General features: G+C 44.5%; 1 protein-coding gene across 21 annotated transcripts in view; it reads right to left on the bottom strand.

Annotated features, from left to right (window-relative positions):
• The window catches only part of SETX (senataxin), a 101,272-nt gene extending 86,784 nt beyond the window's left edge, over positions 1–14,488 (bottom strand). For 13 of the 21 annotated variants that reach the window (XR_012424215.1, XR_012424213.1, XR_012424214.1 and 10 more), the window contains exons 1-5: positions 14,411–14,488; positions 13,131–13,237; positions 8,363–8,546; positions 5,090–5,300; positions 1,500–1,609 (exon numbers count right to left, since the gene is read on the bottom strand). Coding sequence is in view for 13 of the 21 variants with exons in the window: in XM_065529960.1 (XP_065386032.1) it covers positions 1,500–1,609; positions 5,090–5,300; positions 8,363–8,539 (498 nt within the window). In the remaining 8 variants the exon portion in view is untranslated. Of the gene's footprint in view, positions 1–1,499; positions 3,713–5,089; positions 5,301–8,362; positions 8,547–13,130; positions 13,238–14,159 lie in introns of all 21 variants that reach the window. The other 8 variants (XM_074016182.1, XM_074016183.1, XM_074016189.1 and 5 more) reach the window with 4 other exon arrangements.
• Positions 14,489–14,905: the final 417 nt, after the last annotated feature.

The following is a 14,905-nucleotide window of genomic DNA, read 5'->3' as shown; positions in this document are numbered from 1 at the left end:
GTCTCTATCCATCCTTCAGAGTCCTGCTCCAGAACTAGGTCTACTATCAGCAGCCCAGGACTCCCAACCTTTGGTCACCTAAGGACTAGGTAGACTCGGTCACCAAGGCTGCAAGTGCTTGGCCCAGGCCCTGGTTACAAGACCAGACCTGCTTCCTCCATATGTACACAGCTTTTAAAAAGCCAATGAACCTTTTTAATACTTTGGCAACCTTCTTTCACAGGCAGAGGAGCACCGCCATCTGCCCCTTGTTTGGAGTGCGGAGTTTGGCTTTGGTTCTTTTTGCCAGGAGTATACTTCTAATTCCTGCTGTCCTGCACAAGCTGAATCCCCAACTACCCACCGCCACCCAGGCCTACGGGTTTCCACCCACTTACTACTTTAGGTTTCTGTTCCACTGCTGGTCCACAGAAATAAGTTTTCCTTTGGAGGAAAGTGATTATACCTCTTTAATTTCCTCCTTTTGCATTTTTTTATATCATTGGTATGTGTTTGGCCCAGAGGAAACTGAAAGTCACCATTATCTTGACTGACAATCCCATTACCATGCTTTTTTTAAAAAAAATCATTTTTCTTGCCTTACATTGGCAGAGCAGCACTTCCTGACTACTGGCTTAAAGTAGTCATTCAGTTCTAGGTGGCATTAGGCATGAGACCTGAAGTACAGACTGTCTTACCACAAAAGGTGACAAGATCTCAAACCTTAGCCATAGGGCTATGTCAGGTTTCAATGCTACCTGCTTCTATTCCCGCTCACTGTTCTGGCTTTTGTCCTTCTTCACTTCTAGCACCAGAATTTCCTAGTCCCCGTCCCTACCTTCCCTTGTTTTAATTCTCATCTATGAGAAAATAACTTTTCAAATGTTTTAGCCAGTATCTCCACGTGTTTGCAGTGGGACAAGCAGGTGAGAAGTCAAGAGAAGAGATCTTCTTGAGTTCAATTCAACACAGTGAAAGAACATCAAGTTATTTCCACCCGTCTTTTTTTTTGAGATGGAGTCTCACTCTGTTGCCCAGGCTGGACTGCAGTGGTGCAATCTCGGCTCACTGCAAGCTCTGCCTCCCCGGTTCACGCCATTCTCCTGCCTCAGCCTCCTGAGTAGCTGGGACTACAGGCGCCTGCCACCACGCCCGGCTAATTTTTTTGTATTTTTAGTAGAGACGGGTTTCATCGTGTTAGCCAGGATGGTCTTGATCTCCTGACCTTCTGATCCGCCCACCTCAGCCTCCCAAAGTGCTGGGATTACAGGTGTGAGCCACCGCGCCCGGCCTCGTTTGCCTTTTAAGCTGAATTATCACCTGTCGGTAAGTATCCCCTATCCTCTCAGATCCCCTCTTCTTTGACCACACAGCAACCTCTACTTAACTGTAGTAAATTTTAAAACAAGAAAAATTTTAGCAAACATTTTAAACAAAATCTGCACCAAAAACCTCTACTATAGCTATCTATAGGTACAAAAGTACAATATATCCTTCTACCACCCAACACTCATACTCACCATATCATTGGGATGGACCAAAAACAAATAGATCCCTGGATGTTTGTCAAACACCTGAAAGGAGCAATTGGCTTGTTCCATCCGACAAAGTGCTTCAACACATAACTCGTCTAAAAGGAAAAAAATAAGTAAAATATATAAATCTTATCATCTTATCAAGATTACCTAAATTAGGTTCCTTGGTTTATTCTGTAAACAAATAAAAATTTGCTTTTTTTCCCCAAATTGAGGCATAAAAATGCTTATATTGTAAATGCAGGAATAATATTTAACTATTTGACAGGCTAAATCAGTTGGTCATAGCGTGTTCTTGGAAATTATTCTGACCTTATTAGAATAGATCCCTTTTTTGCCAGGCGTGGTGGCTCACGCCTGTAATCCCAGCACTTTGGGAGGCCAAGGTGGGCAGATCACCTGAGGTCAGTAGTTCGACTGACCAACATGCAGAAACCCCATCTCTACTAAAAATACAAAATTAGCCAGGCATGGTGGCGCATGCCTGTAATCCCAGCTACTCAGGAGGCTGAGGCGGGAGAATCACTTGAACCCAGGAGGTGGAGGTTGCGGTGAGCCAAGATCGTGCCATTGCACTCCAGCCTAAGCAACAAGAACAAAACTGTCTCCAAAAAAAAAAAAAAAAAGATTGTATCTCTTTATTTACACTTAGAATTATCTCCATAGGGAATGTATAAAGGACCTGTAACCATACGGTTGTAAGTCCAATTCCATTTGTATTTTATGTTTTGATCCACCTAGACTTTATCTGACACAAAAATAAGGAACAAAGTCAGCTTTACCCCTAAGCAACTAGCTGTCCCATTCTCATTTACTGAACAATCCATTTACCCTTTTACATGAATCAACTTTAACTGTAAAATTTCAAAAAAAATTATCATTTTTTATTTCCAATAATATAGTTTTTTCACTAGTGGCACTGGCTGGCTTTGGGGATGGGAGGCACAATGATAGAAAAGCACGAAGGGTGCTCCTGGGATGTTGATAATGTTTTGATTTTTGATCTGGATGCTGGTTACACAAATGTGTTTAATTTGCAAAAAAAAAAAAAATCAAACATATACTTTTGTGGATATTCTTTAATACTTGAAAAAAATCTTAGAATTTTCAAATCTAGTTACTTCGAATTTATTGGTTTAGACAAAACTGACTCGCACTTTTAGATCTACTTTTCAGTTTACTGAAAATACAGTAAGTAAACAAGATAAATAACAGTACAGGAAAGAAATCAGAAAAATCCATAAAGTGTGTTATTCTACACGGCAAATATATGGCCTCCCCCAACAAGTCAGACTCATGGCCAAAAAAAAGATGAGGGCACAAGTTGGTTTCTGTACAAACACAGTTGGCATGTGCAGGGGTTTGGTTCCAGGGTACCAAAATCCACACACAGCTGAGTCCTGCAGTTGGCCCTGAGAAACCAGCATATACCTAAAGTCAACCCTCCAGAGAAGCGGGTTTTGTAACCCATAAATACTGTATTTTTGATTCCACTTGGGTTGAAAAAAGATCCATGTATGACAGGATCTGCACAGTTCAAGGATCAACAAAGATTGTTTTTGGGTTTTGTAGAGACAGGGTCTTGCGCTGTTGCCCAGAATGAAGTACAGTGGTGTGCTCATGGCTCACCACAGGCTCAACCTCCTGGGCACAAATGATCCTCCCACCTTAGCCTCCTGAGTACCTAGGAATACAGGCACGTGCCATCACATCCAGCTGAATTTTATTTTTCGTAGAGATGGGGGAGGGAGGGTATTGCTATGCTGCCGAGGCTGAGAAGGACTGTTTTGAATTAAAAGAACTATGTACCAAATGTACTGTGTGGTCCCTGACTAGATTCTAATTTAAGCAAATCAGCCAAAAACACATTTTGCAACTATTGGGAAAATATGAAAATGAACTAGATTTTAGTATTGTTATTTTGGGCCAGGCCTGCTGGCTCACACCTATAATCTCAGCGCTTTAGGAGACCAAGGTGGGCAGATCGCTTGAGGTCAGCAGATTGAGACTAGCCTGGCCAACATGGCGAAACCTTGTCTCTACTAAAAATACAAAAAATTAGCCAGGTGTAGTGGCAGGCGCCTGTAATCCCAGCTACTCAGGAGGCTGAGGCAGGAGAATCGCTTAAATCCAGGAGGCAGAGGGTGTCATGAGCCAAGATCGTGCCATTGCACTCCAGCCTGGGTGACAGTGAGACTCTTTAAAAAAAAAAAAAAAAGGTATTGTTAGATTTGATAGGTTAGGGAAACGTCTTTGCTTTCAAGAGATTCATATTATGAACTACAAATATCAACAACCAAAATCTAGACAGCTATAATAAGCCATGCCATGGTGGTTAACGAAAATTACTACAGAATAGCATTTCCCAACCAGGGGTGATTTTATACCTTACCCCCCAAAAGGGATATTCAGCAACGTCTGGAGATATTTTTGGTTGTCACAAAGGAGATAGGGAGTGCTACCGGCATTTAGTAGACAGAGGCCAGGGATGCTGCTACACATCCCACAATGGATGGCAGAGCCCCACAGCAAAGGATTATCCAAAATGTCACCAGTGCAAGGCTGAGAACCCCGCCACAGATAAATTACAAGAATGGAAATTATTATTACTATTTTTTAAGACAGAGTCTCCCTCTGTCACCCAAGCTGGAGTGCAGTGGCACAATCTTGCTTCACTGCAACCTCCGCCTTTCAGGTTCAAGTGATTCTCCTGCCTCAGCCTCCTGAGTAGCTGGGATTACAGGTGCCTGCCACCACACCTGGCTAATTTTTCTATTTTTAGTAGAGATGGGGTTTCACTATGTTAGCAAGGCTGGTCTCAAACTCCTGACCTCAGGTGATCCGCCCGCCTCAGCCTCCCAAAGTGTTTGGATTACAGGTGTGAGCCACCATGCCCAGCAAGAATGAAAATTATTAATAATTGAACAAATAGATGAACAGATACGTAATAAAGCAAATATAGCAAAATGTTAACAACCGTTTAATCTATGTGATGCGTATATGCTGTTCACTCTATAATTTATTTTTCTATGTTAAAAAAAATTTCACAACAAAATGCTGGGAGCCAGGCATAGTGGCTCAGCCTTATAATCCCAGCAATTTGCGAAGCTGAGGTGGGAGGACTGCTTGAGCCCAGGAGTTCAACATCAGCCTGGGCAACACAGTTAAACTTCATCTCTACAATAGATACAACATAAAATTAGCTGGACGCAATGGCACACACCTGTACTCCCAGCTACCCACAAGGCTCAGGCAGGAATATTACTTGAGCCCAGGAGGTAGAGGCTGCAGGGTGCCATGACTGCGCCACTGCACTTCAGCCTAGGAGACAGAGCAAGACCCTGTCTCTAAAAAAAAAAAAAAAACTTCAGTTGCCCTCTGAACAAGGTAAGTTTGAACTATGCCCCTAAAAACAGATATTCTGTGTTTGAACTCAAAAAATCAAAAATGCTGGGAAAAAATGAAGTCCTAATTATTTATCCTAAGTTTAGCAAACAAATTTGCAATAAGCCTAAATTCTTATGACACTAAAATAATAAAACTGAAATAACTTGAGGAACCATCAAGATACTCACTAACACGTTCATGTAGAAGCAAATAAGGATATTTCAGTATTTCAAGAAGAGGAACTCGAAGCTTATTTTCAAAGTCTTGTCCAGTGATGTCAAACAGTGGCATCTCTCCATTGTTGTCTACTATATATAACTCATCATCATCTCCAATTTCTGCCTTCATGGATTTTTCAAAGTGATTTATCAGACGTAAGGTTTCCAATTCCCATAAAACCTGAAGGAAAATAAATGGGCAGTGTGCGTTATGTCTTATCATCAACAAAATACACTGAATGTGATCATCCAGAAAGCCTTTTCCTAAGTACAAAAATTCTGAAATGTAAAGTATTAGAGACTGTATTTTAGATTGAAAGAAAACTATTTAAATGTGGCCACTTTTAGGCCGGGCGCGGTGGCTCACGCCTGTAATCCCAGCACTTTGGGAGGCCGAGGCGGGCGGATCACAAGGTCAGGAGATCGAGACCACGGTGAAACACCGTCTCTACTAAAAATACAAAAAACTAGCCGGGCGCGGTTGTGGGCGCCTGTAGTCCCAGCTACTCGGGAGGCTGAGGCAGGAGAATGGCGTGAACCCGGGAGGTGGAGCTTGCAGTGAGCCGAGATTCCGCCACTGCACTCCAGCCTGGGCGACAGAGCGAGACTCCGTCTCAAAAAAAAAAAAAAAAAAAAAAAAAAAAAAAAAAAAAAATGTGGCCACTTTTATGAAAAATGAGTATACACAGTATGAGATGCTGGCCAGGCACAGTGGCTCACACCTGTAATCCCAGCATTTTGGAAGGCTGCGGTAGGAGGACTGTTTTAGGCCAGGAGTTCGAGACCAGTCTGGGTAGCAAAGAAAGACCTGTCACTAACAACAACAAAAAAAAATTATAGAAAAATTACCTAGGTGTGGTGCATGCCTACAGTCCCAGCTACTCTGGAGGCTAAGGCAGAAGGATCACTTGAGCCCAAGAATCTGAAGCTACAGTGAGCTATGATTGTGCCACCGTACTCCAGCCTGAATGACAGAGGGACACCCTGTCTCTAAGAGAAAAAGAAAACAGGCCAGGTGCGGTGGCTCACGCCTGTAATCCCAGCACTTTGAGGGGCTGAGGTGGGCAGATCACCTGAGGTCAGGAGTTCGGGACCACACTGACCAACATGGAGGAACCTCGTCTCTACTAAAAATACAAAAATAGCCAGACGTGGTGGTGCATGCCTGTAATCCCATACTCGGGTGGCTGAAGCAGGAGAATCGCTTGAACCAGGGAGGCAGAGGTTGCAGTGAGCAGAGATCGCGCCATTGCACTCCAGCCTGGTCGACAACAGCTCAACTCCGTCTCAAACAAAAAACCAAACAAACAAAAAAAAAACAACAAGAAAACAAAAAGTAGTATGGGATGTTTGAACAAATTTTTTTTTTGAGACAGAGTCTTGCCCTGTCGCCCAGGCTGGAGTGCAATGATGTGGTTTCAGCTGACCTCAACCTTGGCCTCCTACTTCAGCCTCCTGAGTAGCTGGGATTATAGGCGCCCGTCACTGCACCTGGCTAATTTTTGTATTTTTAGTAGAGACGGAGTTTCACCATGTTGGCCAGGCTGGTCTCGAATTGCTGACCTCATGATCTGCCTGCCTCGGCCTCCCAAAGTGCTGGGATTACAGGCATAAGCCACAGCGCCAGGCCTTAAACACTTCTCCTGTAGAATTTTTCTATAAATATCTCAACATCCCTATCAACTATATTCAAAAAAAAAAAAAAAAAAAAAAAAAGAGAGAGAAGCTGTTAAATGCAAAACCGAGGCCCTTCTACGTCTTCCCTTCTACGTTCTAGCCATAGCTAACTACCTTAGCGCAGCTTGTAGTATAAAGACTCTGGATAGCTTCATAATTAGAAAACCTTACAAAATGCACGTTTCTCAACACCAATCCATTAGTAATCATCCTCTCCTCTATATACTGCACATATCTCTATGGTCTACGTTCTGTTTTTCATCAAATAAATAAACCAAATATTCAAAGCCAAATATTTAGAATTGTATCTTTCACTTTGGTTATTATGACTGGAAAATATGCTTGCCCTTAAGAGGTTTATGCCATTTGCCCATTAAAAAAAGAAAAAAAAAGAAGTTATTACCACCAATTAAAAAAAAAAAAACCCCTGGCCGGGCGCAGTGGCTCACAGCTGTAATCCCAGCACTTTGGGAAGCCGAGGTGGGCAGATCACCTGAGGTCAGGAGTTTGAGACCAGCTGGGTCAACATAGTAAAACCCCATCTCTACTAAAAATAAAAAATTAGCCGGCTGTGGTGGCACGTGCCTGTAGTCCCAGCTACTCGGGAGGCTGAGGCAGGAGAATCACTTGAACCCACCCGGGAGGCAGAGGATGAAGTGAGCCAAGATCGCACAACTGCACTCCAGCCTGGGCAACAGAGTGAGACTCTGTCTCAAAAAGAAAAAAAAAGGAAAAACCAATAACAAAAACCCAGGCCATTCAGATATATGCATGTATTATAGCACTGACCAAAAAATCATGAAACAAATCCCCTCCCAATGACTCTATTTCATTAAATTATTTTATACCAATGTGACCAAAAGTGACAGATCATAAAATTCTGATCCAGGTTTCAATTCCATCAGTGATAAACATTTACTCAGCACCTACTATGTACCAGGCAATGAGTTAGGTACTTGACTTATATTAGCCTTCAAAGTCAGCCAGGAATGGTGGCTCATGCCTGTAATTCCAACACTGGGGGGCCAAGGCGGGAGGATCACTTGAGCTCAGGAGTTCAGGACCAGCCTGGGCAAAATAGTAAGACCTCGTCTCTACAAAAAAATTTTAAAAATTAGCACAGCATGGTGGCACACGCCTGTAGTCCCAACTACTCAGGAGGATGAGATGGGAGGATGGCTTGAGTCAAGAAGGCTGAGGCTGCAGTGAACCGTGATCTCACCACTGCACTTCCAGCCTCGGCAACAGAGCAAAGACCTTGTCTCCAAAACTTAGCAAAACAAACTATGAAAACCCATGTGGCCCATGGAAAATCATGAGCAGCACTTTCACTTTCAGGAATTTGTCCTAAGAATATACTCGAATGTGTAAAATGATATATATATAATCGCTCCACTGCACTCCAGTCTGAGTGAGAGACTCCATCTCTAACAATAAAAACAAACAAAAAAACCCCCACAAAGTTGCAATCGTATCATCATTTCTCTGAATATCCAACAGAGTTCAAACTTATTATCTTCCTAGCTGTCACGCTCTGAAAAATATTGCCCATCTGATATAAATTACCTCATGCAAGAATGGCAATTCATCTCTTGCTTTGTGGTATTCTGCCACACACTCTAAGCAGTAGCAGAGATCTTCGTCAGCTGTTTGAAATTCACTGGATGGAGTGTTGGAAGCATAGCGCTTTAGGAAGTCAACGGTGGAACCACCACCTGGAGTACACCAACAACATGTGCTCATTCTGTACCTACAGCCAGAAAAGACGACATCAAGAAGAAAACAACATCAAGAAGAAAACCAACTTCAGACCGTCTGTGTGTCAAGAACAGGTACACTTCCAACTTGTGACCCTGGTTTCAATTTAAAATGTGTCACTAAAGCCCAAATCTTCTGCTGGCTGGCTGATCAATCACTGAACTCACTAAACTAAAAAAAAACCCTTCCATTGTTGACATATGAAAAATTCAGAAAAATGAAAGCATTTTAAAAGGAGTAAGTATCATAAGGCAACATAAAGTTGTGCTACAGAGAAGGCTCAAAACTACACAGTACTGACAGAAAATATACAGAGACCCAGACTTATCAACATTTTCAAAGTACAGATTTTGGAGTGGGGAAAAAAGTTACCAAGTATGAACTTAAGTTCATTTCATAAATTGAAATGACCTAGCTCATGCATCCTCACCAGGAGTGATGTCACCCTCAGAGAGATCTAAAACTAGTTAGTGGGACGTGAAAAAGTCCTCCTCTTTCAGATATAAAGCTCAGATAAACAGACAGTACATAAAGAAAGACACAATATATTGGTAGTATTAAAATTCACAGGAGGGCAGTTTTTAAAAATGTTTAAAAACTCTCCATTCAGGGAAAAAGAAGGTTAGAAGGAGGTTAAAACACCTAAGTAAGGCGGTGGCTCACACCTGCAATCCCAGCACTTTGGGAGGCCGAGGTGGGCTTGCTTGAGGTCAGCAGTGCGAGACCAGCCTGGCCAACATGGTGAAACCCTGTCGCTACTAAAAAAAAATACAAAAATTAGCTGTTGGTGCGCATCTGCAATTCCGCTACTCGGGAGGCTGAGGCAGGAGTATCGCTTGAACCTGGGAGGCCGAGGTTGCAGTGAGCCAAGACTGCGCCACTGCACTCCAGCCTGGGTGACAGAGTGAAATTCTGTCTCCAAAAAAAAAAAACCTAAGTGAAGACATCAGGTATGTGGGAAGGGAAACATGGCAGTGTGAGATTTTTGAGTATCACCATCACCCTAAACTTAAGAATACATAATCTTGACCGGGCGCGGTGGCTCAAGCCTGTAATCCCAGCACTTTGGGAGGCCGAGACGGGCGGATCACGAGGTCAGGAGATCGAGACCATCCTGGCTAACCCAGTGAAACCCCGTCTCTACTAAAAAATACAAAAAACTAGCCGGGCGAAGTGGCGGGCACCTGTAGTCCCAGCTACTCGGGAGGCTGAGGCAGGAGAATGGCATGAACCCGGGAGGCGGAGCTTGCAGTGAGCCGAGATCTCGCCACTGCACTCCACCCTGGGCCACAGAGTGAGACTTCATCTCAAAAAAAAAAAAAAAAAAAAGAATACATAATCTTTACCAACAGGAAAAATAAAACATCTCAACAGAAAATAGGCTTGGCTGCTGAGGCTTCTGTGGCATAAAGCTAGTTCCTAAAATACAGTGATTTCTAAAAATTCTTTAATTTCTTCTTATACCCACAATTAAATATTTAGAAATGCATAAGCAAATACATTGTCATATGAATTGATTTCTCAAAATTTATTAAATATTACTTTTACTTATGCTTTTGAAGGGGTATGCTTTCTTCATGGTTCTAAAAAAAATTCAGGGTAGCTTTCAACATTAAAGTACATACACAAAAGGACATTTAAAAATGAGATTTCAAAAAACAAAATCAAAACTTCTTTAGAAGGAATTTAATTTCACTAAGTTCTACATTAGGAGCTTCCGGAAAGCAGACGAAAAGGGTAACATGAGTTACAGTTCTCATCGAAGTTGGGGAGAAAAAGAGTATGCAGTGATAGCTGCATAGCACCACCCTTTCCTGACACTAACTCTCAATTACATTTTATTAAGGCCTCCTAGTACAGGGGCACTGCAAACCAGGAAATGCCAAGTAACATGGGATAAGATCTTCAATATATTTCTGCAGAATTTAAAACTGTTTTATTCAAAAGAAGAAGAATTACTTATACCTAAGAGGCTAATATCATACTACTAGTAAGTTAACAGCTTGCAGAAGCTGGTTTTTTTCTGGCGACCTAGTTTGACATGGAAAGCAAACTTAGAAGACGTAAGAACAGAAAGTGAAACTTCAAGGAGGTTTCTCAAACATCGTTTTAAGCATGACCTCAGCAGCTAACAGACTGCAGTCAATTTAAGATCTAAAAAACTTAAGTGGGACTACCATGCAAATAAAACGTTGCGTACTTCTTTTCCCACTTACCTTACTTGAAACTCTTAATGTTGTGTACTTTACTAACAAAGGAGACAACAAAAGAAACCTTCTATTAAGAAAATTACAGAATTTGCTTTTTATTTCACTCAGAAAAAGAGCCTATTTCCACAACGGAAAAAGCAAGACTAAATTTTCTCGAAGCATATGGGAGTTACTACCAAAATAGGTGAGTGTCGTGGCATCTAGAAGATAATGGAGAACACTGCTGCAGAGCACACCAAGAGAACATACGCTTCCGTAGTTCTTCTTCAAAAGGCTGTGTGTGTGGTTTTGTCTTCAAACTTAAAATCATCACTAGCCTAATGGCTAAGCCCAGGAAATCTCAATAGGGCATATTTTGTCTTTTAGGGAGAAAATAATTGCTTCTAAACTACTGTGAATCCCGTTAAGTTTTTGTACAACTCAGTTCTTCTTGAGGTCTATTTTGTTAGTTTCATCAGACTGTAACCGCTTGGAATCATTACTGAATGACAAATGGGTGTGTCCAGACAATGCTCAAGCTGCAAAACCAAAATTAAAGCAACTCTCTGAGCACCCACCAAAAAGAGAGGTAATGTGTCAAAACCAAAAATATAGGATGCTTCACCATAGGTATAACTGTAACTTTCTACAGACTTATCCTTAGGCCAGAAACTTCAAATACACTTCTCAGCTAAACATCCGGAAGTTTAGATTCACTACCTCCCACTTCAGCTCCTTTGCACTCTGGCTTCTACCCTTACACTCCACTGAATTTTAAGTCCCTAACACTCTCTACATTACCAATCCAACAGGTTCCTTACTTGACTCTGCTACAGCATATGAAAACGCTGCACACGCTTTCCTTACCTACAACACACCATTTTTTGGACACCACTTCTACCCACTCTCCTTCATAATTACCCCTGCCTTTGTTACTCATATAAATACTAAAGTTTTCGAAGGCTTGTCCTGAGAATTCTCACCTCTTCACTCAGTACTCTCTTTCTGGGTGACCTACTTCAAACCACTGCTTCAACTACTGCCTAGATTGAAGCTGCCCAAAGACTGAGAATGTATTGTAAAACTTAATGCAGGTAGGGTGTGGTGGCTCATGCCTGTAATCCCGGCACTTTGGGAGGCTGAGGCGGGCAGGAACTTGAGATCAAGAGATCGAGGCCATCCTGGCCAATATGGTGAAACCCCGTCTCTACTAAAAATACAAAAATTAGCTGGGCATGGTGGCACGCACCTGTAGTCCCAGCTACTGGGGAGGCTGAGGCAGAATTGCTTGAACCCGGGAGGCGGAGGTTGCAGTGAGCCAAGATGGCGCCACTGCACTCCAACCTGGCGACAGAGCAAGACTCCATCTCAAAAAAAAAAAAAAAAAACTTAATGCAATGATGCGCTGTGTTCCACCTACTCAATAACCGACAGCCTAGCCTAGAACTCCAGACAGATGCATTCAATATCCAACTGCATACAGTGTATCTCTACTCAGGTGTCTGAGGGGCACCTCAAAGTAAACATGACCAGAACCCAACGAAGTCCTTCCCTTAAATCTGAAATTTGTTCTATATTCCCTTGTTGATGACATGACCATCCGTTCAATTTTCAAATCAGTAACCTAGGAATTACCCTATACACTCCTTCTCCCTCAGCCGTAATCTCTGAGCTCTAGAGCCTACCCCTTAATTACTTCTCTACTTTCTTCTCAGTGCAACCGCCACTGCCTTAGTTCAATACATTTTCATCATTTGCCTGGATTACCGAAGAAGCCTAAATGATCCGTCTCTTGTTTGATCGCCACCAATTCCTCCTCCAAAATGCTGCCAGAGGCCAAAGCCCCAAACTGGACTTCGAAAGCACAAATGACTCTTCCTCCAATGTTTGGATAAAATTCAAATTGTTGAGCTCAATACACACAAGGCCCGCGATGATCCAGCTTCCACATCATCTCTTTCCTCCACACTTACCTCCTTTCACTTGCTCTTCCTAAAACCATTCATGGTGACTGGTACTCCCGGCCTTTAGGGAAGCTCTTCCATTTGCCTTGAAAACCCATCCTCCTACCTCTACCTGGTTCTTAACTGTGAACGCACGTCAGACTTACCTCAGGAACTTAAAAAAACAGTAGAAAAGATCCTGTGGATAAAATTATTTCCCTTTTAAAGAACTCCACTAAGATTCCAAGAGAAAGCTGGATTTGATAACAACCAGTGTGCAAGCCCTCCCTGAGTGTCATCACGTCTGGGGGGCCTGTCCAACCTGTCCTCTCTTCCAGTCTGTCTCTGATGACCTTCTTCTCCATCCCTTCAGGACTCTGCACACGTTTCCATCATTACACTTACCTTGGCCCTCTGAACTCCTGTTAAAAAAAAAATTATTACCTGGGCAAATGGCCTACAGAAAAGTGATCGTCTCAGCTGGGCTTAGTTGTGAACACACACGGATTTGCATTCATATATGCCCAGACTCTGGCCCCAGAAGAACATCTCTGAAATTAAAAAACAAAAAACAAAATTGTTAAGTGGTATTTATACTCTTATCTCATCTGAGCCTGGTATCAATCCTATTACAGACAGACACTGCTGGCTGATGAGGAAGCCCAGATAGGTTAGACAACTTGGCTGCGGACTTCCAGATAACAGCAGAACTGCAATTCTGACTCCCAGTTCCACAGGGGGATATCCGCCCTCACAGGGATAGCTAGGTACTGAATCAAAAATCCAAGTTACTAGCCAGCACAGGTAACATCAGTCCTAGGATCTTCAGCTGCATCACTTATCAAATACCACACTTGGCCTTCTCCTTGTGGAGCTCCTTTCCCTCAAGGCAGTCATCCCCGTTTCACTTGGGTCATGCAAATTTCTGGGCACATTGGTAGATCCCAGAAATTGGGGAGGACGCACAAAGCCCTGTGGCCAGCAACAAAATCTCCAGCCCCTCCAAGTGGGAGAAACAGCCTCTCCTTCAAACCAAGGGACCGGTTGGGCGCAAAGACTCGGAAGGTCCCTGGAGTAGCTGACCCCAGCCTGGGCAACACAGCCAGGCCCCGTCTCTGCAACACATTATTTTTTTTTTAATTAGCCGGGCGTGGTGGCTGGCGCCTGTGATCCCAGCTACCCAGGGCGGGGGGGGGGTGGTGGGGGGGGTGAGGCGGATGGATCGCTGGAGCCCAGGAAGTCGAGGTTGCAGCGAGCCGTGATTGCTCCACTGCACTTCAGCCTGGGTGACAAGAGCGAGACCCTGTCTCAAAAAAAAAAAAAAAAAAGAGAAAATAAAAGAAAAAACAACAAACGGAGGGACTTCGGGCGGGAGGCAGGCGAGGGTACGGAGGGGACCCACACTTTCCACCCCGAGACCTCCCGCTCAGTCCCAAGGAAACTACGCAGTGTCCACATCAAAAAACAGCTCACACGAGACCGCAGTGTAAACAACGGAAGGAAGGAAAGGCGGTCGCAGCGGCCGGGTCCAGCGCGCAGGAAGGCAACAGGCGGCCTCTAGCCGTCAGGGGTGCTCCCGCCCCCGCGCCGAGGGAAGCTGCCAAGCCCGCGCCGACTCTTCCCACATCCGCCCACCGGGACCTACGCGCCGCGATGGTTCCCCGACGCGGCTCCTACGCTCACGCCCGCCCGGCCTGCAGCTTCCAGCCCGCCGCTCCCCTCACCGCGCTCTGCCTGGCCTCGGCCTCTAGCCCACCTCCATGCCGGGCCCTGCTCTCGGCCACCGGCGGAAGTGCGGGCCCGCAGCCGCAGCTACCAACCAGCCGTTGCCGCGAGTAGGCCCCGCCCCCCGCACCAAGTCGGCCGGCCGCAGGCCCCGCCCCGGCTGCTGCTTTCAGATTTCTGTGCCCTCAGTGGGCGGGGCATGGGAAGAGCAGCCGCCGTGCACCGCCCACGCCGGGCGCTGGCGTCACGTCCGGACAGCTGCGGCCCGACCAATCCCGAGTCCCCGTCAGAGTGGACGGGGAGAGTTTGCCGCGGAACCTTGACCTCGGCCCCGCCCCGGGCTTCCCGCGGGCGGGGCGACTCCGGGATGAGCCGCGCCGCGGGTGGGGTCAGCCCCTACCCGCTGGCCATTTCCGTTCCTGTTTCTTCTTTTGTCCACGCTTCAGGTGTCTCAGCGGATGTACTACGGTGACGAAGTAATTTTTCTCTTTAGC

This window comes from Macaca fascicularis, chromosome 15 (genome assembly GCF_037993035.2).
Source record: "Macaca fascicularis isolate 582-1 chromosome 15, T2T-MFA8v1.1".
Classification (NCBI taxonomy): Eukaryota; Metazoa; Chordata; class Mammalia; order Primates; family Cercopithecidae; genus Macaca; species Macaca fascicularis.
The sequence above is the reverse complement of the archived record's forward strand: the minus strand, read 5'-3'. Positions and strand labels throughout refer to the sequence as shown.